The sequence below is a fragment of the Columba livia genome, chromosome 25, assembly GCF_036013475.1.
Source record: "Columba livia isolate bColLiv1 breed racing homer chromosome 25, bColLiv1.pat.W.v2, whole genome shotgun sequence".
NCBI lineage: Eukaryota > Metazoa > Chordata > Aves > Columbiformes > Columbidae > Columba > Columba livia.
In genome coordinates, this window is record NC_088626.1 from 2,604,186 (window position 1) to 2,627,392 (window position 23,207).

Sequence of the window (23,207 nt, forward strand, 5' to 3'; positions counted from 1 at the left end):
CCTGCTCATTTCCAGCTGCTTCTTGCCTCTTCCCCAGCCTCCAGCTGAGCTCCACCTATTATCAAGCCCTGATCTGCCAGTCCAGACTCCTAGTCCATCACGGAATCATTCACCAAACCTTAAAGCCCAGTTCTCCTGCCCAGAAGTACCATCTGCCATTAAAGGATGCTCCCAAACCTGCACAATATGTATCCATGAGTGTTACACACAAGCCTTAGCTAATAGAAATTGAGCTGCAAGACAATTCACATAAGACAAGGAGTCCATGCTGCTCTAAAATCAGCTTTGATCTGTGCAAAAAGCGCATTTGTGTGTATATATATATAGCATATAAATATAGCATTTTTCTCTTGCTAAAGCAGCGCTCTCAAGTAGGGCAAAATATCCACCCAACGTACAATACGAGTGCAGGAACAAGGCAAAACTTCACCTGTCTTTATATACAACACAAACATACGTTTTGCCTGAAGCTACAGAAGAAAGTGGAATGCAGTCGCGTCACCCATCACAGAAGTGGTTATGGTCACTATTTCTGAAGGGCGACACTCTTTTAGGCCGGTTACCAGGCAGGGCTGCCATCCTGCTTGTGGTGCTTGGCTAAATAGAAAGAAACCGACAGTGTTACTTTCTGAAGGCACCGAAGCTAAGCTGGAAAATGAGAGAACCAGATGTTCCTGAAGGAATGCTGGGAAATGCTTGAGATAAAGGAGAAAACATCCTTCAACCAAACCATCCCAGAGGAGGTTTTTTTTGAGGTTCTGTGTCAACAAGTGACACTGACACAACACTGTCTACTTTTCCTCCCCTCTTTAGCAGAGGAATTTTGCCTGACCAGATATTTTGTCAACATCAAGTAGAAGGATTTATACTGGCACTGATTCAACCTTAAAAGTCACCGTTGTTTTTCTTCAAGGTACCGAGCACCCATGTTCCTAGCGAGAGGAGAGATTTGGAAAATCGCCGTTCCAAGTATTCACTCCTACTCCAAATTAGTATCCAGCACAATCTTATTTTGAAGACCCAGTGACATTTCTAGTAGTTATAAATTCAAGGATCGTTTAAAACTATCCAGAATAAAAACTTTAGATCCATAACATAAAGAGCATGTTTGAAGCAGACAGACCCCTGCAGCTTTTCCGAGAGCCCAAACCAGCACTTTCCATTTAGATCCATGTGAACATGAGAATCCAAGTTTCATCTTTTCAGAAAAAACAAATTTCAATAACTTGTTTCTTATGGAAAATGTACAAATGTGAAACAAACCAAAAGCCCAGATGAGAATCTGAGCAGTTTCATTCTTCTTTTCAGGACTCAGTTGTAACAAAATATTTATGTGCTTCTTGATGTTGATGCTAAATAGTATCAAGTGCTAATTGCTTTGCTGAATCGGGACCCATTTGCTGAAATAGCTTTTTATCAACGTTGCATAAGAAAACCTCACCACATCTCTTCAAAAATAATTAAATCCAATTTGTATTGGCATCAACCCTCTCGGCTTCAAGTCTAATTTCTTTATGCCATCAGCTAATTTCATCTCTTCACTGCGTTTTGGCTTTCAACTGCTTTAAACGCCTCTGTAATTACCCTCCCTATGCCACCTCTTCTCAAGCACTTGATCTTCCTCTACGGTTTGGAGTTTTGAGAAGGAACGTGTGTGTATCTGGCTAATGCAAACCTACCTTGTGCAGTCGTGCTTTTGCAACACAGCTCTTGGGGACAGAGTCATAAGAGCAAGGCAATTATTTCTTCCCTTTCTGCTACAAGCCTCTTGCACAGAGCTGCAAAGATCAAGACAAGGACCCAGCGGGAAAATACAGTAGCGGAAACTTTTCCCCCGGAGCAAAGGAACAGACCTAACTAGAGCAAGCAAACACCTGCAATAATCAGGCTACAAAGCAGCGTGGTGGTGCCGTCAGCAGCAACAATGGGAAGCGCGAGAAGAGTGCGAACCGATGGCACATCCCGTGGAGAAAGCAGATGAGATCTTTGAGGAGATACCCAAAATTGTTGGTTGCTTTTGCGTTTTTTTTCCTGCTAGAATATACAACCACTTCCAGAATGTGGGAATCCAACCTTGCTCCTGCTTCCGCCGGAATTAAAGGAAGCTTGGCGTAGTTTTGCACCAGATAAATCCCCAGTCCCATAACATACCGTACAAATAGGAGCCCTGGTGGGTGTTCTTTGCTGAAATACATTTTTTTAAAATGCCTTCAGCACCAGCAATGCCATCAGCTGGTGAAATCAGCTTTACGCCATCTCCTGTCGGGTGCGACAGCGCTTGGGAGTTGAGGAGAGGCAAGTGATTAAAAGCCACCATAGGGCAATCAGTTGCCACTTCATTTTAATTTATTTTCTTGAAATAACCTTTGTAGGAAAAAAATACAAACCCGTGTAGGAAAGAGCGACTCCTTTTGCCTAATGGGTTCCCAGTCACCGAGACTCAAATAAGCTGACTGCTTAAAAACAACTCGGGAGCCACAGTAAAAGATAGAAAATTATTGCTTCCTGTCATGACCAAATATTAAACACAGCACACACCTAATGGCTCTATCACTCCCCAGGGAAGAAGCTTTATGAACAATAAAATCCCAACAGACTTGCACTGTTTGGACTTAGAAGCCTCATTATAGGCTCAGTGATCCAATACAATTTACAAGCTCAATGGACTCCACTTGAAGGAAAAGCCACTAAACGTGGAGTTATAAATGGAACGCCCATGGAGAAATAAGTATTTATTTGTGAAGGAAATTAGCAAAGAAGAGGAGATAGAGAGGAAAAAAAAATATAGGTTGGATGACAGCAGCACATTAAATCCAAATCAGAGAGAAAGATGGGAATGTGAATTAGAGCTGCAGAGAGAAATGCTGTTCCAAGACACGCTTACATGATCCAGCCTGGAACACATGAGACTTGGATTCCACTCCTCACTCTGTCAAACCTCCAACGTGATCTTGGGCAAGTCATGGAAGCTCTTAATATCTTTAAAATTATGAGCCCATCTCCAACTGACTCAAGTTTCAGATATATGTTATATACTTTCAATCTCAACCATGTTTTCAGTTTACAAGGACTTTGGGGGATGTTCTGAGCAGGACAAATTATTTCATAGTCTGTCTGAAAGCAGGAAACGCCACATATTAGTTGGGGGCCTTCTTCAGATGTGAAGCACTCGCTTCAGAGACTGAAATCCTGGGATGTTTACAGAGTAGAAAATATACGAGATCCCACCAGAAACAGATGGTGAAAGAAACACACAGGGAAGGGATGGACAGAGACAAAAGGTTCAAAAGGAAAGTAAGAGGCAGTAACAAAAAAGGTCAGGGCAGATGAAGTGACAAGTCTGTAAAACCAGGTCTAGACAGAGGCCGAGAGAAGCGCAAAAGGGATAAGGAAGAGTATTTGAGGTCATAAATACACAGCGGATGCTTTCATGAGGATACAAACACTCTGAAATGTTGGCATTTTCAATGATGAGTGTGGATGGATCCACGCAAATGTGGATCCATTTTCAAGGCTGTGAGTTGTAGAGATCCCATGTCACATGCTACCGCTCTACATGCCCAGAATTTCTTTTACACAGTGAATTTATGCTCAACTTCTATTCCCAGAGGCACTTTAGTTCATGGGAAACTTTTATTTCATTCCCCTCCTGATTGCTACGAAAGCCATTGATTCTAAGGGCTCCTCGCACTATCTCATCTGTCCTTCCGAGACCCCATATTATCAGCAGCCCCTCACTTGCTGTTCACGAGAACACCACAAACTGGATCAAATCCTCCTTATTGTAGGGACAAAGCTTCAATTTAAACAGGGTTAAACCAGCATCACCGATGTTTTTTCTCTTAGCTAAAGCACAACTGGAATCCATCCCCGCCTGCTGTCCAAACTGCACTAACACATCATGGAAGCTTATCTGATCTATGCAGAATGCCTAAAATCCTTTGGGTCTTGTCTTCTTTTGACTTAGTTTTACTTAAGGCTTCCAGGCAGTAGTAGCAATAGTCAGATTTTATTTCTCTAAATTATATAATATGTCCTTGCTCAGACTTAACCATGCTCCCCTTGCAGTTCTGAAACCAGAACACGTGCTAACTATTCCAGTAACAAGCTTGGTGGAACTAAAGCAATCAATGGTGGTTAACACCCCACCCATTACTTTCTTCCCTCTAACATACCCAAAAAGGCGAATGCTGCACTCAGCAGGCTCAGGTGAGCTGCTCAGGACAGTCACGGGTACAAAACGCTGGTGGAAATCAGGTTCCTGTTCGGTTACCTTCCTAATAAATCAGTGCCAGAAACCAGCAGCAATTTAAACTCATCTCATTTAATTCTGGCTGAGTCTCAGAAGCAGTAACACCGTCAGCCCAGCCAGCAGCAACTACCAGTCTGGGGGAGAACAACTTTTAAATCATTCCAAAACAATCTTCAATCTAACGGCAACAGTTTTCCACACCACCATAGTATTTTCACGCATCGATTTTCAGCATATGTATCTTTACGTTATCAGTGAAAGCTAGAAAAGCACGCTTAGCCTTGGTTTACTGTTAAACACAGTCTATGTGAATGGTTCGAAAAATACAGGGAGCCTGCAAGTGAGAGAAAGGAAAAGAACCCAGACTTGCAGAGTTCCAACTAGTCCCTTAACCACAAGTCCATTCTTCATTTTTCGAGCACACTCAGAGAGATCTTTATGCTTCTTTTGACTCACCAGCTTGCTGGAAAATCTGTTGTCTGTCAACATTCAAAAACAAAAGATTAGGTGAAACCAACTAGTCTCCAACTTACTCCATCTACGAGCTTTAAGTGATTGTACGCAAAGATTTTAAGACAGCAAACTAGTAAGGAAATTTTCTTTTGGCCTCAAAGAGTGGGTTTAACCAAAAAAAAAGAAAGAAAGAAACAAATGATGCTCTAACAGAACCACTTGTCAAATGGCTGGATAGTGCACTTTAAGTTACTGACTCCCCACAAACATCCAGTCTACTAAAAAATTCATAAAGAGACAGATGGCAGAACAGCAGCTCTTTGCAGGAGAGCAGGGTTTAGCAGGGAACAAAGGACTTTGACTCCCTAAGACAAGAGACGGGATCACTGTGGGGTTCGGAGCTTGGAAGGGGGGACGGGAGCGCGTGGGGAGCTGAGGAGGCTGCATCTCTCTGTGGGTTCTGGTCTCACCCGCGGCAGCAACAGATCTGAGACACTGATTCTACCTTGGCAGGGTTACAAGGACTATGGAGAATACAGTAAAACAGCAACAATCCAACTCTGCCATGTGTATGAAATCCTCCTTGCAGTAGAAACACGGAAATAAAACCAGAAACTCCTATTCAGGAGCTGAAATTGTTCCCACTGCATTGCGGGGGAAACTGAGGCACAGGGTTATGTGACTTGTTTAAAGTGACAGGGGAACTCGGTATCAGTGGGAATTCGATCCAGGCCTCTCCATTCATGTTGTTCTGCCTCTAAGCATTAGGAAATATCCTTGTGTTACCCAAGGGTTTTGGGGATCAATCCGAAAGGGAGATGGAAGTGATAAAGTCCTTTTTAGATAGCTGAAGCTAAGATGGAAAAAAAAACCCAACCAAACAAAACCCCCTAGAACAGCCAGACGTCTGCACTTATTTCAAGCCAGATCCTTCAAAATGAAAGCTAATCTATGTGCCCTTTTGCCTTTTTTAGGGAGAGGGAATCCAGGGGAGAACATAAGACGACATAAAGCCCGGCCCTATTAACGTGGACGTCTCATACAGAGCACTTCAACACACAGCATGAACACTATAGGGGCACAGGCAGAATGTCTAAGCTTGGCAACAGCTGTCTTTCCTAAAGTGAGTTTTAGTGCTTGTGAAACGTGCCAGCCCGGAGATCTGCGGCCCCTGTTTATCTGTACAGCAGGTAGGGCATGGGAATCAGCAGGGGAGAAAAGCTCTACCCGTGCCGCCCCATTTCGGCGATGAAGGGATGGACCCCTGTGGCACAGGAATGTAATCCTGTCTCTTCTGCTCCTTCACGGAGATGCTAACAAGCGTGCCAGCTGCGTTGGGCTTCTTCTTTAGAAATAAAAACAATAAAAGCCTCAATATTTATCGCACATGTTGCCTGACCAATACTGTAGTTCACCCAGGTAATGCACACACAGCCCAGCACCTCACCCCAATCCACCCATCACTACCGTCACTGCCCCAGTTCATAATCGCAATAAATACACAAATAAAAGGTGGTAGCAAAACACAGTGGATTCCTTGCAGGACAATCAGGAAGAGTTTCAGTTTACAGCAGGAGGAATTGAACCCAGGATCTCAGATTCTTAAAGCATCCGAGATAAATGATCTCATTCCATCAGCTCAAAGACAGCAGAGGACTCGCAGCAACAGCACAGAGAATACGCTCACATCTTGCAGTGGTTTTCCAAGTAATTTCCTCTGCTGGGGCAAAATCCCAGTTACATTGCATTGTTTAATTGAATTAAGATGTTTCATTAGCATTACACAGAAATTTCTTTTGACTATTTATCTCTTATTAGAAGAAAAAAATAATAAGCAAATAAGCTGTTCAACTGAAAAAGTCACCCAGTTGTCCCTGGCACCCTGGGGGCTTCAATTAGATCACAGCCTTAGTAAACTAGGTAAAGCACTAGGAGTAACCAGCACAGAAAATAACCTGCTCTAAAGAGCTTAAATCTTCAAGAAACACAAAGAATAATTAAAATAATCCCACCTGAAGAATGGGGAATTTATATCCAAAGCTATATAACTGACCTAAAATGAGAAAGAAAATCTGCAGTAAAATGAAGAATTAAGCTTATTTGCAGTATCCTATGGATCTCTGTTGGCAGGAGAGAGTACACAGTAGATTTCAAGTGAAGCAGCTCCCTTTCTTTTAAACAAGTGCTGGTTTCCAAGAGTGGACAGAAAAATAACTGCAAGGTCCTTAGGATCTAAATCTAGTCCCCGGAGCAAAGGTCACAGCAGAAAAGTTTTATTCAGCATAAGAACTTTTGGAATTCATTCAAGGAGAAGCAAAAGCCCAACAACAACACGGCTGACATTTTTTTCCCACTGAACTAATTCTTCCTTTTTAAACTGGGATCCAAGTTTCCATGATTTGGCAAACACCAATCAGTTGTGTCCCCCAACTGCAATGAACAGGTGAACCAACACAATAGTCTAAAATAGGAGAAGCATAAAAAGGAAGAGGGGAAAGAAACAAATAAAGGGGAAAATACTGCATTGCTGAGGGAATTATGTTCATTGGCAGCAACTTATGATAACTCTGCTAAATTTGGTGCGTGTTTAGCTCAGTGAAACGCTGGATGGCAGGTTATAACCTCAGTGATCTGAACGCAAATCAAACACGGAACTTGCTAGACCTATGCTAGGCACAGCTCAACCTAAGAGCGGGTTCCAGCTGGTGACAGTCACCTGCTGGAGCTCTGGAGATGCTGGTCTCTTCTCTGCTGCGCAATCAGAGCTGTCACCAGGTTCCCCCCGGCTGCAGTGACAATGCAGACGGCACCTCCGGAGCGCCAGCCACAATCCTCACACGCGTTCTTGCAGCAGGAGCAACGCGTGTTAATTAACGCAAGCTCACAGGGAGAACCTAACTGCTTCAGACAAAGTTCTTCTCCGGCCTCCATTTTCCTTCTATTTCAAACCGAAAGCTCTGCTCCCATCTCACTTTGCACGCACTGTTCACACATGGCTCTGCTTCACACAAGTGTATTTTTGTAATCCCTTCTCTAAGTTGTTTTTTTCCACTTTCTAGTAAAATGTAACAGCTGCATTGTTACATGTCAAATGTTTATATCTACCTATAATTTCAAACTATTAAAAAGCACCTTAATTCCAATTACTTAAAGAAAACCTATCACTCACTTTAAACTAAGAAAAAAGACACCATGAAGCCAATACTGGACTGAAAATCCAACCATATTTATTGACCTGCGTGACTGCAGATGGTTGCAAACCGCATTTCAGAAACTGCATTCCACCTGCTACCAAGTTCTTGAGCATAGATGTTTTCTTCTCAAAAAGCCATTTATCAAGACTCCCTAAATAAGTAAGAGCACTGCTGCCCAGATTCCCCGTTTGGTTCAGAACACACACGGCTCTCCAGCAGAGTTTTCTGCTTGTCTGAATGTGGCCTGAGAGAGCCGACCATTCGGTTTAACTCTCAAGTAGTTGTACTTACTGTGGTGGAAATATCCGAGGATGACAGACTAGACAATGAATTCCTCTGTGCACAGACATGTACAGCATAACTTTGTTATTATATTTGCATTACGTGTGTTGATTAAGATGCAGCACAGAGGATTATCCCTCGCCACTCAAACCTTGTGTAACTGGCTAAAATGGTGGAATAGAAATAACTGTACAGAAGAGGGAGTCATTTGCTAGATGCTGCACCACTGATTAGCGAGTTGAGTGTCTATTCATCACGCTGCTTACTAAACCACACCACCAAACAGCTGTGCAGATTCGTGATCGTTCCTTTTCCTAAATCTGATTTAGTGATTGCCTTTAAAACCAAGTGAAAACAGCTTTATGGGGCTGCACCCTTTATTTCTCTCAGCTACTTCATTATTGCCCCTACTGAACTCCAGCTTTCAATCACGGTTTTGAGACACGCACACACAGAGATGACAGGGAAGAACCGGCACTCCAGGAGAGGATGCTTCCGTGCAAACAGAACGCCTACTGCCATTACCAGGAGAGTTACAAATACAAGTTCTAAGCTTAGAGCAAACTAGGAAAAGCTTTGAGTTCCCAGACAACTTGTGATGCATACTTTACACACAGTTGTTAAAACAAAGAACCCTGTTCTTTGTAATAGTTCCACTCCCATTGCGTTTGACATCAACAGATCTCAAATCCCCACAGAAAGCATCAGTATCTTCATTTTGCATGAGAACGGAGGGCTCACTCAATAGTGGTGGGAACTACCCCCTTCCTGCTCTTAACTCACAGGGCTAATACCAGACTTACATCATGCGGCTTCTCCAGCGGTCAGACAAGTTTCAGAAAATCCAGATTGGAACGTTCCCAAATGCAGATTCATACCAAACATCAACACAGCCAAAAAGAAGCTAGAAATTTCACAGAGAAGGTCGAGATGGCATATCTAGGACTTCTGCTTCTAGTCAGGAAACTACCACTCGCACCCGCACAAACAGCCCAGTCTGCTGCAATTTCCAACTTCGGCCCCAAAACCATGGGGTAAAGGGAATGGAAGAACCCCAGCACATCAAAGTTCCAAACTTTAGACTGACTCGGTGATGAAAAAAATGAATGTAGTAATTGCTGATCTTTGTTCAAACCAGCTCCACCCACATTTCTACAAAAATATTGTTATCTTGTTAAAGAATATTACTGAAGCTGTCAGGTTGCTCAAAGCTTTATCTGCCTCAGTAATCCAAATGGATCGTATCCCTGGTGAACAGAAAGTATTCCAGAGACATACACAGAATATTTGGTCGCAATGAAAGTGATATACAGAGAACTTCATTTAAAAAATAAACATCAAGAGTTTTGTCAAGGTAGACGCAGCTGGACTAAAGCAAACCAGCTCCTAGGCTGGCGTTTCGCTAAAGAATTACAAAGCACAAACATCCCCAAAGGGCAGACACTGACCAGCAAGAAAGACCCTCGGCTGCCTCAAAGCACACACAACAATTTGGGCTTGCTTTCGTAGGAAAAAGAGGATATGTTTCCTACCTGTCAATGATCACGGGGTCAGAAGGTGTCTCATTTCTGTTGCCGCAACTTTTCTTCTCACAGCACCGACTGGAGAGAGAAAGAAAACCAAAATTAAAGAATTACCGGGACAGTTGGTTGCAAAGCTCTAATTCTTGTCTGCAAAGCTTCGGGACTCACTATGTGCCTAGAAGAGTGACCAGGAAATCTCTGGCCAGGCTTTCCTGAAGGGAGAAGAACTAAGGGAACCAGGTGCCCTAATCCTGCTTGATTCCAGCTTGAGTTTGGCACTTGCCTCCCTGTCGTCTTTTCTTCAAATTCCCAGACAAAAATGGACGGCAATATGGTCACATTTTAGATTAAGGCACATTACTCATAAAAGCTTAATAAATGATTAACGGACGTCATAATGGCACTACAGGAATGAGTAGTATCATATGTTATGTATGGTTGAAAGTCCATCAAAACAGGGTGTTAGAACTGACTGCAAACAACCTACTGATGTATTGTATTCTAATAACTGATTTGTTGATTATTCAATAGCCAGGAACCCCTAAGTTACTTGGTTTCCACTGATACACTCACTGACAATAGGTGATGATCACAGAATGTTAGGGATTGGAAGGGCCCTGGCAAGCTCACCCAGTGCAATCCCCCCATGGAGCAGGAACACCCAGATGAGGTTACACAGGAAGGTGTCCAGGCGGGTTGGAATGTCTGCACAGAAGGAGACTCCACAACCCCCTGGGCAGCCTGGGCCAGGCTCTGCCACCCCCACCAGGAACAAGTTTCTTCTCAAATTTAAGTGGAACCTCCTGTGTTCCAGTTTGAACCCATTACCCCTTGTCCTATCACTGGTTGTCACCAAGAAGAGCCTGGCTCCATCCTCCTGACACTCCCCCTTTAGATATCTGGAAACATGAATGAGTCCCCCCTCAGTCTCCTCTTGTCCAGCTCCAGAGCCCCAGCTCCCTCAGCCTTTCCTCACCCGGGAGATGCTCCACTCCCTTCAGCATCTTTGTTGCCCTGCGCTGGACTCTCTGCAGCAGTTCCCTGTCCTGCTGGAACTGAGGGGCCACAACTGGACACAATATTCCAGGTGTGGTCTCCCCAGGGCAGAGCAGAGGGGCAGGAGAACCTCTCTGACCTACTGACCACCCCCTTCTAACCCACCCCAGGTACCATTGGCATTCCTGGCCACAAGGGCCCAGTGCTGGCTCATGGTCACCCTGCTGTCCCCAGGACCCCCAGGTCCCTTTCCCCTACGCTGCTCTCTAATAGGTCATTCCCCAACTTATACTGGAACCTGAGGTTGTTCCTGCCCAGATCAAGACTCTACACTTGCCCTTGTTCTATTTCATTAAATGTTTCCCTGCCCAACTCTCCAGCCTGTCCAGGTCTCTGATGGCAGCACAGCCTCTGGCGTGTCAGCCACTCCTCCCAGCTTGGTGTCATCAGCAAACTTGCTGACAGTCACTCTATTCCCTCATCCAAATCATTGATGAATATATTGAATAACACCGGCCCCAGCACTGACCCCTGAGGCACTGCACTAGATCCAGGCCTCAACTGGACTCTGCCCATTGACCACAACTCTCTGGCTTCTTCCCTTCAGCCAGTTTGCATACACACCAGCTGAGTACCAAATGTTGAATAGACTTTAAAAACAGTCCTTGCTCTGAATTTCTCAATTTTAAAAATTTGTAGCAACACAGAAGTCTGTTAGAAGATTTAAAATGTCTTGATGCTCTGACAGTTTGTTGCAACCAAAGCTAACATGGGAGGGGGAGGATGGAGGCATCCAAAACTTTAAGTAGATATATCACATGTCCCATATGCCTTGGAAGTCACTAGATCAGATTCTGCCTTAAATTACACAAACACCTTTCAAAATTATCTTTTCCACATTCTGCTCAGGTTCTTCAAGTTTACACATACAGAATCAACAAATTGTTTAGGTTTTTGTACAGTAGTATAAAACGTGCTGAACACATTTGCAAAATTCTCCAGCCAGTCTGAATCCTATGGTTTTCCAACTGAAGAACAATTCCAAGCAGAGGAATTGAAAAAATAACTAAAATGCTTGAATTCACTGAATCACAGAATCGACTGGGCTGGAAAACACCTCAGAGATCATCAAGTCCAACCCTTGCTCCAACTCCAGTCCGTTTACTAGATCATGGCACTAAGTGCCATGTCCAGTCTCAGTTTAAAAACCTCCAGGGCCGGTGAGTCCAGCACCTCCCTGGGCAGCCATTCCAATGCCTGACCACTCTCTCTGCAAAGATTTGCTTTCTAATCTCCAGCCTAAATTTCCCCTGGCAGAGTTGAAGCCCATGGCCCCTTGTCCTATTGCTGACTGCCTGGGAGAAGAGACCAATCCCCACCTGGCTAGAACTGCCCTTCAGGTAGTTCTAGAGAGTGCTGAGCTCACCTCTAAGCCTCCTCTTCTCCAGACTAAACAAGCCCAGCTCCCTCAGCCTCTCCCCATAGCTCTTGTGTTCCAGTCCCTTCCCCAGTCTTGTTGCTCTTCTCTGGACCCGCTCCAGCACTTCAATGTCTTTCCTGAGCTGAGGGGCCCAGAACTGAACACAATACTCCAGATGTGGCCTCCCCAGTGCAGAGTACAGGGGAAGGATCACTGCCCTTGTCCTGCTGACCACGCTGGTTTGGATACAGGACAGGATACCGTTGGCCTTCTTGGCCACCTGGGCACACTGTTGGCTCATGTTGAGCTTCCTGTCCATTAGTTCCCCCAGGTCCCTTTCTGCCTGACTGCTCTCCAGCCACTCTGTGCCCAGCCTGGGGCGCTGCAGGGGGTGATTGTGGCCAAAGTGCAGCACCCGGCACTTGGACTTGTTGAACTTCATCCCATTGGAATCAGCCCATTTTTCCAGTCCGTCATCACCCTAGGATGGATCCTGTCTGGTCCCATAGACTTGTGAGGATCCAGATGGCTCAGTAAGTCACCAACTATTTCCTCCTGGAATACCAAGCGGGCTATTTGGCTTCCTATCTCTGTCAACCACCTCCAGAGACCAGTTGTCTTGAGGGCCACCTGTCTTACTGGTAAAAACCGAGGCAAAGTAGGTATTAAGTACCTCAGCTTTCTTTTCATCTTTGTTAACTATATTTCCCTCAAAGTCCAACTGTACTGAAGGCAGTACAAAATATGAAAGAGCAGCTTTTCTTCTCAAAAGGCCTAGTATTAAATTATAAATACCTAAAATAAGCACTTAGACAAAATTCAGATATGAAAAATTTCAAATGCAGACATTTTCTCCTGAGGTTCCAACGTGTGCCAGGAACTTCCCGTCTGCAGGTTGAAATTGCCCAGCAAGATGAGATCCAACTAGCAGATCTATTTGAATAGCAGCTCTAACTGTTTCAACATTTCTACATTCCCTTTGCCTCAATCCTGCACTTATTCATCGATGCTAGCCCTTTTAAAATAAAAGGATACACTAAATATTTAAAAATCCCTGGGGCAGCCCCTCTAGCTGCTGTAAATTGTCATAGCTCCATCGGCTTCAGTGGAGCTATGGTAATTCACACCAGCTAAGAATATCGCCACTGCCTCCTTCTCCCAACTTGGTTTTAAGTGCATCTTTTATGCATTCCGCTGCCTAATGATTGTTTATAAAGAATTGCAGTTTTTTGCACTAAAAGCCAAGATGCAAGATGTTTTCTAAAGACAAAAAATAAAACCCCAAACGGCAGAAAAGCCTCACTCGGAAGAATATCAATTTGGCATGTACTTCTGACATGTCCAATATAACGGTGCGTTGGAAATAACACCGGGAATAAATGCCTCGCTGGTTTACATGCTGCTATAATCAAACAACAAAAGGAACTCAATTTTTAAGATACTTTCGGAGTGGTTTGTTGTTTCCTTTGGTGTTGGTTTTGTGTGTGTTTGTTTTTCCCAGCTAGCTGAAACAGCAGGCATTTCCTCTCTTTGCAATAATACTAATGAGATATCCTTTAGCTGTGTAACTTATACAGACAGTAATAAAACAATACTTCTAATTGCACTACAGCACCACAAGGGTCAAGCAGAACACACCAGCAGCGCCTCCACCTCATCTCATCCGCTCACACTCCTCCCGGAGAAGCTGCCATTGCTTCGCATCGTGTTTTACAACATTTCCACTGGGTTTGTTTTACAAGTGCTGTCTGTAACAGAATTGACATGTTCTAATTTAAGTCAATGGCAAAAATCCCAAACTCTGGTGGTCCAGGATCAAGCCTACAATATTCTCTTAACACAAATCATTGGCATGACTTAACCAATATTTACAGTTCTGCTGCAATGTTCTGCTAGGAACATATCTTTAGAGACACTCATCTGCTTAAAATAAGAATATCAAGGCCAAGACTTCTATTTTCTACACTTTTTCTTATTATACTTTCCCCTCTAACTAGATGTAGGCAGGAAAAGTAATGGTTTACATTATGAACTGTCCTGAAAAAGCCTAAAAACAAACACAGAAACCAAAAATCTACCACAGTCGCCACCAGATCTACAAACTGAATCCTCCAGAAAGCTCGTGTCTAAGGCAAACTCGCATCCTTTCCCTCCTCACACTTGACTAAAATGGTTTTAAAATTCAGCCCTCAACTTCCCTCCCCTCACTCCCCCACCAAAAAAAAAAAAAATCTGTCTCTAATTTCAAACTCAAATAAGCTCACAGCATGGTGGCCTTTGTTTTGTTTTCTTCTCCCCAACTCCTCCCTGCAATTGCATAACAAAAGTGTCTAAATTCACACCATCTGGCCGATAAAGACACAGGCCCCAGTGGCCGCCTGGCCCAGCTGATTAGAGCTCCTGTCTAGTCTGAGCCTTGTGGCGAAAGTCACAGCTGTGGGGCTCGCCTGCCTCAATGCGGCTCTGTTATTAGCCAGCTGTAGGCCCTGAGACTACTTCTGTTCAAATTATAATACCTTTTAACCCTCTGAGCATTGAGGGCATAGGGGGTTGCTGGCAGCAGCATAACAACTACTTTCCTCTTAGTCCGTAATTGGAAGAAAGGAAGAAAAGAAAAAGTTACTCGAGGAGAGGAGACTGTTTACCTTGATTTCCAACCATTGGGGGGAACGACTGTGTATTTTAGATCCACCTAACAGGAACAGTTCCCATTAGGCCATAATAACCCAAATGCAAAATTCCAGATTTGCAAATAAATAAATAGAGCCTCTTGCTGAAAGCACTAATTATTGAGAGCTGAGAGTTTAACTTTCAATTGGTATGACAGATTGCTGTAGCCATATCAATATTTAGACAACTTTCCTGCTAAGCACGCATCTGTCACCGTCTGAGTGGAAGACGCCGAGTTTCGGATGCACTTGTCTCTATACAGCAAGAATAGCTGCCTGTGTGATTACATTAAAAAAAAATACCAAAATAAAGCCTACCTTCAACTAGCAAGGATGGGAAGAAGAAGAGAAAGACAGGCAGACCCTTCTTTTTAAAAACAGTAGGCATCAATTTGGACAGCACAGTGGGTACAGTGCATTAAATTTTTATATACTGTTACTAATGCAAACTAAACTAGGGGCTTTAAAAATTGATGCTGCCACTTAAGCAGCACACAATGAGGAAGATTTGATTATTGTACTTAAAAGAAATAAAATAAAATGTCGAGTTTAACTAGAGTCGAATCCATTCCCTTGGCATTATTCAACGTGATGTGTGTAATGCCTCTTTGGAATATGCTGCATCCTGTTCAGAGACACTTTAGGAAAACACGACATTTAAAGTCAAATGACTTGATTAGGTTACAGAGCGCTTTTGATTTTGTTCGCTAATCTGCGTTTTACATGGCAAGAACATCCCTGAGTTGTAATTCCTCCTTGGCTAATCCATCAAGCAGGAGAGTTCAGTGTAATCGGAATAATGGTTTACATTTGTAGAACACAGCCTTAAATCAAGCACGGAATATGTTTGTAGGCATCAGCAGAGGCCAGGTATATAAAAGCTGAACGGAGTGTTTGATGCCATAAAGGCAGGGACAGGGAGCAGGGGAAAAAGCCAAAATAATTGTATTTTAAAGAAGTACATTTGGAAGGGAGGATACTGGTGTTTGCGGAAGTATTTTAACTTCTAAGATAGAACCGCACACTATACGGAAGTGGGGAGGAGGGTGAAATATCGTGACTGTTATTTTGTTAGCATAAACCAGGACCCAACTCCATAGCGATTCAAAGATTTATCTTCTCTAATGTTCACCCAGTTACAGCAAAGACTTTAAACAATATAGATAGGATATATATTTAAATACATACACAAGTTTTAGACGTGCCAGAAAGTAGCATACACCCCGTTGATCTGTGCTACTACATCTACAGGTCCTCGCAAAGCATGCCGTATCTCTCGTACATGATATATGCTGTATTTGTGCATACATACGTGATTGTTGGTCAAAAGGAACAATGCTCATTTTCTTAATTAACAAGAGCAAAGCACAACAGATAAACACTAGACATTTACTTCATTCTTATTATATTTTAAAAGTAAAGGGATGGTTGACATAGTTGTTAAGTACCACAAGAAGTCTGCCCAAACAAGCTGCTCTTACTCTGTTACCTTAAAAGGCTACTTAAAAAAAAATAACCACAAAAATCAAGTAGCAAACTGCAACAGTAAAAGAAGCGACGTTCAGTCCGACAGCTTAACGGCCTCCCATAATACAATAAATCACAAACTGTTAGTAAAGGTCATGATTGGTTTTGCCTCTCATTTTCTGAAAGGACATTCTATGCACAATTTAACACATTTTAATATACCACATTGAGTGTTTGCATTGTTATATGTATTGAAAAAAATTTAATTACACAAGAACAGGAAAAGTAATAAGTTACCATGGAAGCACGATGTACATACATAAGGTACATGTAACTTCAGACTTATACAAATGTTATTAAAAACATCCTCAACTCATTTTACCCTCTAATTTCTAACTAAAAATAGCGGGGTTTAATTAAAAGGTGGAAGTCCTCTAAATGTTGCTCACACAGTATAGAAAAGAAGGATTTGTATTTTGGTTGGAGAGGCTTCTGTTTTGGTTGGGGTAGAACTAAGCAAAATTTAAGAACATTAATGAGTATAACTGAATTAAGAAAAATAAAATATTTCACCAGAGAAAAGTACATTAAGAATACCTTTTAGTTTCTAAGTCAAAATCTGGAAGTTAAACAGCTTGTTCTCAAAAGTTGAACGGGAATTTTTGCAAGAAATAAGGGTATGAAAAGTCTCAATTTAAACAACGCATACAAAGGCCTAGTTTAAATAAAAATAATGCAGCTGAGACTGTGGGCCTGGGCTTGCTAAATTTCTTGCCAAGGGGGAAAAAAAGGACATAAAACACCACACACAAACCCCCAAATATCTGCATTGAACCCAAATCAAATGTCACCCGCGTGTAAAATGAGAGTCTTCCTACACAAGAATCTCTCTGACTCGACACCAACAAAAATCAAACAAACCAAACTCTTCCTACCTACAGCTTCATTGAAAAGGCCGCTTTGCCATCTACGGAAACCAACTTAAGAAATGATGCCATTCGTAAAGTCACCCTACCTGCACATGACTTCATGGGTAAGCAAAACCCTGCACATTTCTGGGTTCTTGTTCTGTCCTTCATAAGTGATGGGCTACAAAAATAAAGAGAAGAGGTAAGCCAGTAGCATACAAGAGTTGCTTATTTGTCATAACATTCAGATCTGAGGTCAAGGCTTTTTACCTCACCATTGCTTGCAAATAAATACCTGCCCCAAGGCCTTTGTGAGCAGGGAAAGCAGTTTATATATAACTATTGATAAAAAATAGATTAAAAACCTATAATTCGTAGAGGAAAAAAAAAATAGACTTAAGAGCATTACTTTTCAATTGCCCTCAGAAATAAGGTCTGCAATACAAATGAACAAGAAAATAAAAACTACGCAGGGCACTGTTAAGAAAAAAGGAAGGATGAGGTGGGATAGGGTAGCTATTTATTTATTAGCTGTGCTCACCTGCTTGGTGACTGAATCGATGAGCCGAACGTAGAGATCCTGTTCAGTCCTGACACCTAGAGCAAGAGACGAGAGTCAGAAATAATGCTGGTAACACGCATCTTTCCCTAAGCATCACAACAAAATCATTAATTTCAGCCAGTGCTTTATTAAACACCCTCAGAAAGACCATTTAGCTTGGTTTCCCAAGCCCGTCCACAGCAGGTGAAGCTCAGAGCCCAGCCCTGCACTGAAGGGGCATCAACCAGGGAATTCCAGGGTATTTTGGAAATCAGAGTGACAACACCTACAGAGCTCGCCACATTTTACAGCCTACAGAAGGTGACTGGGAATGGGACTCACCATTGCTATAAAGAAGCTGGAGTTTGTAATGTGTGCCGTTGTTCGTCTTTTCATTGCCTTGCTCCTGAAAGAGACAATTTTCAAATAATTTCTTCCAGAACTTACACTTGGCACATTTAAAATGCAAAATCTGATAATCATGATTGAAGTGGCAACAAAGTTCATTAAAATTCTGAGGGGTGGATCCACTGATTGGGATATATTAACCTTCCAAATGACCCAGGACAAACTACAAAATACAGCTGACATCTTTTCCTGTAGGAGTTCAAGAACTTCTTTTCCTCTCTTCTTTGCTATTATGCTCTCAACTTTTTCAAAGCAATACACCGAGACAAATCTGTATGTTTTCAGCCAGTTAATATAAAGCAGATTGATACCGGGAAAGCTCGGTGGGTTTGGTTTTTAATGTGTTCGTTGCTTTGTAACAGTGTTATTTTGAGTCATTGTTATTTATTTCCCCAAGGTTGTGCTACAGGGATGTTCCTTGCAAGTTTTTTTACACTATAATTTCCTAGAAGATAATTTTATACAAGCATCCTTCATAGTTAAAAAAATCTTGTCCATGACTAAGAAAATACTTGTAAAAACAATGTGAAATGGTCAACACATGGATTAAAAAAAATCTCAAACCAAATGCTTCTCGAGTACTGCCGTTTACTTTGGAGTCTTAAGGAATACAAATAATCAAGCTCAACAGATAATACGACCTATTACAGGTCAGATTCCACTTCTGTTAGGGTACTAATAAAACTTGGCAAATCTTGTAGATACCAAAAAAAAAAAAAAAGAAAAGGCACGCAGTTGTCCCCCATGCATTTTTTAATTCTCTTTTTAGCAGATGTATGAAATTCCCATTTTATTCCAGATCCGGCAGAGGCTTGCAAGCCTTTTGAACTGCAGCAGCACGCACAGCTTTACCAAAGCACCTGAACACTCGACCAAGAGCTGGCTGTATTTTGTTAGGGACAACAGGTATTAAAAGTTAGCGGCTCAATTGGGGGAGAAGAAAAGGTCAAATTTGGAGAGGAAAAGAGGAAGAAGAAAGATAACAAGCCTTACTTTATCATTTTCTACAAAGTCCACAAAAGCTGTCCTCTCTATTTCCACGGGCTGCCCCTGTCTGTCGTAGAGAGCCAGAACAAAGTGAAAGAAATTGGATTTCCTCAAGTTGGAGGGTGGCTGCTTTTCAAAGTGAGCTCTGGACAAAGCTACTCCGCTGTGGAGGAAAAACACGGGATGGGGTGTGGGGGGAAGAGACAAAGACATTACCAGGTTGTGCAGTAGTAACAGCAGAACAACAACAGAAAAGGCAGAACACATTCAGAGAAAAGCTGGGAATCATCCACCTTGTGCGAGTGTCACGCAAGGTTAGGAAGTGTCACTTGTCACCCTGGCTCTCATGGCTCCTTCCCCAGCGGGACAGCGGGGAGGGCCGGGGCGGCTGCGGCCGAATGCAGAGCCTGGCGGGGGGACAAAGCGATGCCCAAGTTTGAAGCTGTCATTGTAACACTCATCTTGGCTTGGCCCTGGTATCTTTATGGTTATGCTCTGAGGACAAGAGTAAATTACAGAGCCTGAATGTTAAGAGATCGGTGATTGCTAAAGACAGTAAGTGTTTTACTTCCTCCTCTACCTATTTCCTTCTTGCCTGTCACACTCATGGCTGGAATGCAACACACAGGTTGGGAAGTAGATGTAACATATCAGAGAGTCTGGAAGGGCTATCTGTGCATTCCAGCATCGCTCCCTTTTCCTGTACAAGACAAGTGATCTTAACATTTCCTACAAGTGGACTGTCAGCTTGAGGGCAGCTATATTTTAGGCAAAAGACAACTAGTTTCAAGCAGAATATCTGCTTTCCTCAGCAGTGAATTTCGTCAATGTAGTCTTTACTCACTGACCTATTTGAACCAATGCCTGGGTCTTCAATTTCTGATTTAAATGGAAAGAATTTAGACTCCAGTTAATTAGCCCTTGCCCAAATCTTGTCCCTGACTGCAGAAAATGCAGTGGTTCCCACACATTGCCGGGCTTGTAAAGATTCAAATGCTTTTGCACATCCAGAGTATCCCTAACTGCTACATTTCTCAGTGAAACTAGTTGTAGCTCCCTCTCCGTAATGCAAATTTGAAAATAGGTGCATGCAAGCACCTCCATATTACTTAACAGAAGGATTAAATTTATCTGCCAGACAAGTTAGGAGTCAGAACAGCTTCAGTTGTCAGTCCCCAAAACAGCTCCACTGCATTAGCCAAAGTATTTGCCTCTTTCGGAGAACTACAGATGTTTCCCCGTGTTTTCCATTGCCAAATAGGTACAGCGGGGACTCGCCACATCCGCCACAACTGCACCTAGTTTGGGGCTTCCTCTCATTCTACATGGAAAAACTCGGATTTCTTGGTTTATTACGGATCTCTGAAAAAAACCCGGCAATGCCACCACCTAACACAGCGCGACCGCGTCTCCACCGCGCCCGCAAATTAGAGGCTGCTTGGGAGCCGCTTCCTTTTACTTTCGGTTTCCCCGGGAATAAACCTCTCCCCCCGTCATCATAGTTATTAAACCGTCTATCGACATTCATAAAACTCCGATAACTCCTCCCATAGTGTTTAGAAAACCTTTCTCACGGATCAAGCCGTGGGTGGGGGCATGGATGGACTATTTCTATAATGTCCCTATTTCATTTGAAGTTCCATCTATGTTATATGCCCTTTGCCTTGTCTCTGTGTTAAATAAAAGCAAACTTATTCCCGGAACCAATTTAGCCTTTCCCTTCCCCGATGCTAGTTTAAAAAAAAAATGTTTAAAAGTATCCAGAGAGTGAGGAGAAAAAAAAAAAAAAAAAAACCTAAAAAGGTTTTTAATCGTCTTACCCCTAACGGGCAGAGACTAGAATAACGGACTTGTGCCGACTGGCTGGGAAGAGAAAATTAAAAAAGCGGGGGAAAGCTAAGCCGCCCGAACAAGTAAAAACCAAAGAGCCCCCCAGTTCCGTGTGTTTACTGGCATTGCAGAGCAGCAGCGATCCCTGGCACCCGCAGGTGCTGGACCAGCCGGGCCGTGCAGGTGGGATGGAGCCGGCAGGGAGCGGGGAAGGGAGAGGGGCTACGCGCAGGGAGCGGGCAGGGGAGCGGGGCTGCGGGAAGAGGAGCGGGGCAGGGAGCGGGGCTCTGCGCAGGGAGCGGGGTCCGGGCAGGGCAGCGGAGCTTCGGGCAGGGAGCGGGGCTCCGGGCAGGGAGCGGGCAGGGGAGAGGGGCTCCGGGCAGGCAGCGGGGCAGCCAGCGGACAGGCAGCGGGCTCTGCAAGGGGAGCGGGCAGGCAGCGGGCTCCGCGCTGTGCGGCCGCTCCGCGCTGGGGCCGCGGCACCGCCGGGCTGCCCGCACGGCTTTTCTGCCTACCAACACTCCTTCTCCCTCGGAAGCCTGCTTTGCTCGCTGCTTGCCTCTAGCAGCCTGCAATTCACGAGCTGAGGTTTCTCCAGTGCTTACCGTAGCTACAGAGACACTTGAATTAAGTAAAACAAGATGGGCCGGGGCGGAGCGAGGGAAAAGATCTACATTTAAATTAATCCTAACTTGGTCCGCTCCTATTCAGCTGTCCGCCCCAGAAAGCGGGAAGGAGTTCTGTGTATCGCTAGGTACAACCAATCCACCCCCCCACACATCTCCCTTGTGCTGAAGAAGAAAGAATGATCCGAGCTCTGTGTCATCTGATCCCTGCACTGGATTTTCGGACTCCTGATGCTCTCCGTTTTTGGAGTGCTTCTCCCTTGCTCTAGCTGTAACACCCTGAATTTTCACTGACTAGAAGAAACCGGGAGGAAGGAGGGGGACAGAAAGGGAGAAAATAAATTTAATATCAAATGCAAACAATAGAGAGTAAAGAAAAGGCTTGGTTAAAAAAAAAAAAAAAAGGAGGGGGGAAGTGGGGGAGAAAACAGTCACAGTTACCTTTGTGCTGCTACGTTTGCATCCACAACCCCAACGTTTCTGACCCAGGACCTGACGGAATCCATTTCAGAACCTAGAGATTTATCTTTCAGAATTGGTCCTCTTCCTAAAGTATCTTGAATCCCAAACATTTAAAAAGTCTATTCCAACTAGCAACAGTTTCCTTTTGGGAGATAAGGGAGGAGGAAGAAAAAAAAAAAAAGACGCAGCCTTTGAAGTTGACACACACAAATCCCAGAAAGTGGAGAAGTTCAGCTTTAAAACCAACTTCTTCTGTCTTTAAATGTTACGTGTTTTTAATGCCTTCAAATAGGGAAAAAAAGTTTTTCCTCTTGCAAAGTAAAAGTTATGCTGATTCGGTCTTGCCTGGTGTCATTATCCTTCAAACGCAGGAGAGCAAACTGCATCCAGAAACTGATAGCAGTTAACAAGGATCACCTGTTTCTCAGACACAGGGAGAATTGATTGCTGCCTAATCCAGAGGAGAAGGAAAAAAAAAAAAAAAAAAACAGGAAGAAGAAGCGGGATAAATTGTAAAAGAAAGGAAGAAATGGAGCTAAAGAGAGTCTGATTACACACTACGGCTGGGAAGCGCCGATCCTTCCCAAAGTGGCCACCATGAATGGGTTACAGCGAGGGGAGCGCACAGAGCGGGAAGGGGGCGGAGACTTCTCCCAAATAAGGGCTCCTCATTTGCATAAGATGCCCCGATTGGAGGGCTGCGTGCGATCCTGCCGCCTGCTGGCTCCGAGCGCTCAGCCCTGGGGCGGGGGCGGCGAGGCCGGAGCCCCGCGGCTGCGGGCGGGAGAGGGACCGGACCGGCCCGCGGCCCCGGCCCCGCAGGCTGGCTTGTAATTTCATGTCGTCAGCCGCACACCAGACGGTCCTGCTACATAACTGACCTGCGCTCAATGCAGCAATCTCTAGAAATCTGTTCCATATCGAAATAATAAAGCAACCACACAGGTAGTTGGCTGGTTTGTTTCGGGGCGCGGTATTTTTAAAAGATTTTTAAGTACTTAGAGGGCATGAAATGGGTCCCGGTCGCAAAGCCTGCGGGGGTTTTGGATGCTGAGACTATCTGCATAAGCAAGAGCGAGCGAGACTCAACGCACCCAGAAGACCTTGAAGTTCTTACTCTACACAAGCTGTCAGGTTCAGCCTTAAAGTTTTTGTAACACACTACATCTAGGCAAAATTTCCCATTAAA

The 23,207-nt window shown here is 43.7% G+C and overlaps 1 protein-coding gene across 3 annotated transcripts in view; it reads right to left on the reverse strand.

The window, feature by feature from the left end:
* The window catches only part of EBF2 (EBF transcription factor 2), a 120,367-nt gene extending 97,405 nt beyond the window's left edge, over nt 1-22,962 (reverse strand). For 2 of the 3 annotated variants that reach the window (XM_021280896.2, XM_005513521.3), the window contains exons 1-6: nt 21,998-22,962; nt 19,107-19,263; nt 18,048-18,111; nt 17,706-17,761; nt 17,272-17,345; nt 9,714-9,782 (exon numbers count right to left, since the gene is read on the reverse strand). In XM_021280896.2, the coding sequence (XP_021136571.1) occupies nt 9,714-9,782; nt 17,272-17,345; nt 17,706-17,761; nt 18,048-18,111; nt 19,107-19,263; nt 21,998-22,128 (551 nt within the window). In that variant the 5' untranslated portion in view covers nt 22,129-22,962. The remainder of the gene's footprint in view (nt 1-9,713; nt 9,783-17,271; nt 17,346-17,705; nt 17,762-18,047; nt 18,112-19,106; nt 19,264-21,997) is intronic. The other variant, XM_005513523.3, reaches the window with a different exon arrangement.
* Between the last annotated feature and the right edge of the window lie 245 nt (nt 22,963-23,207).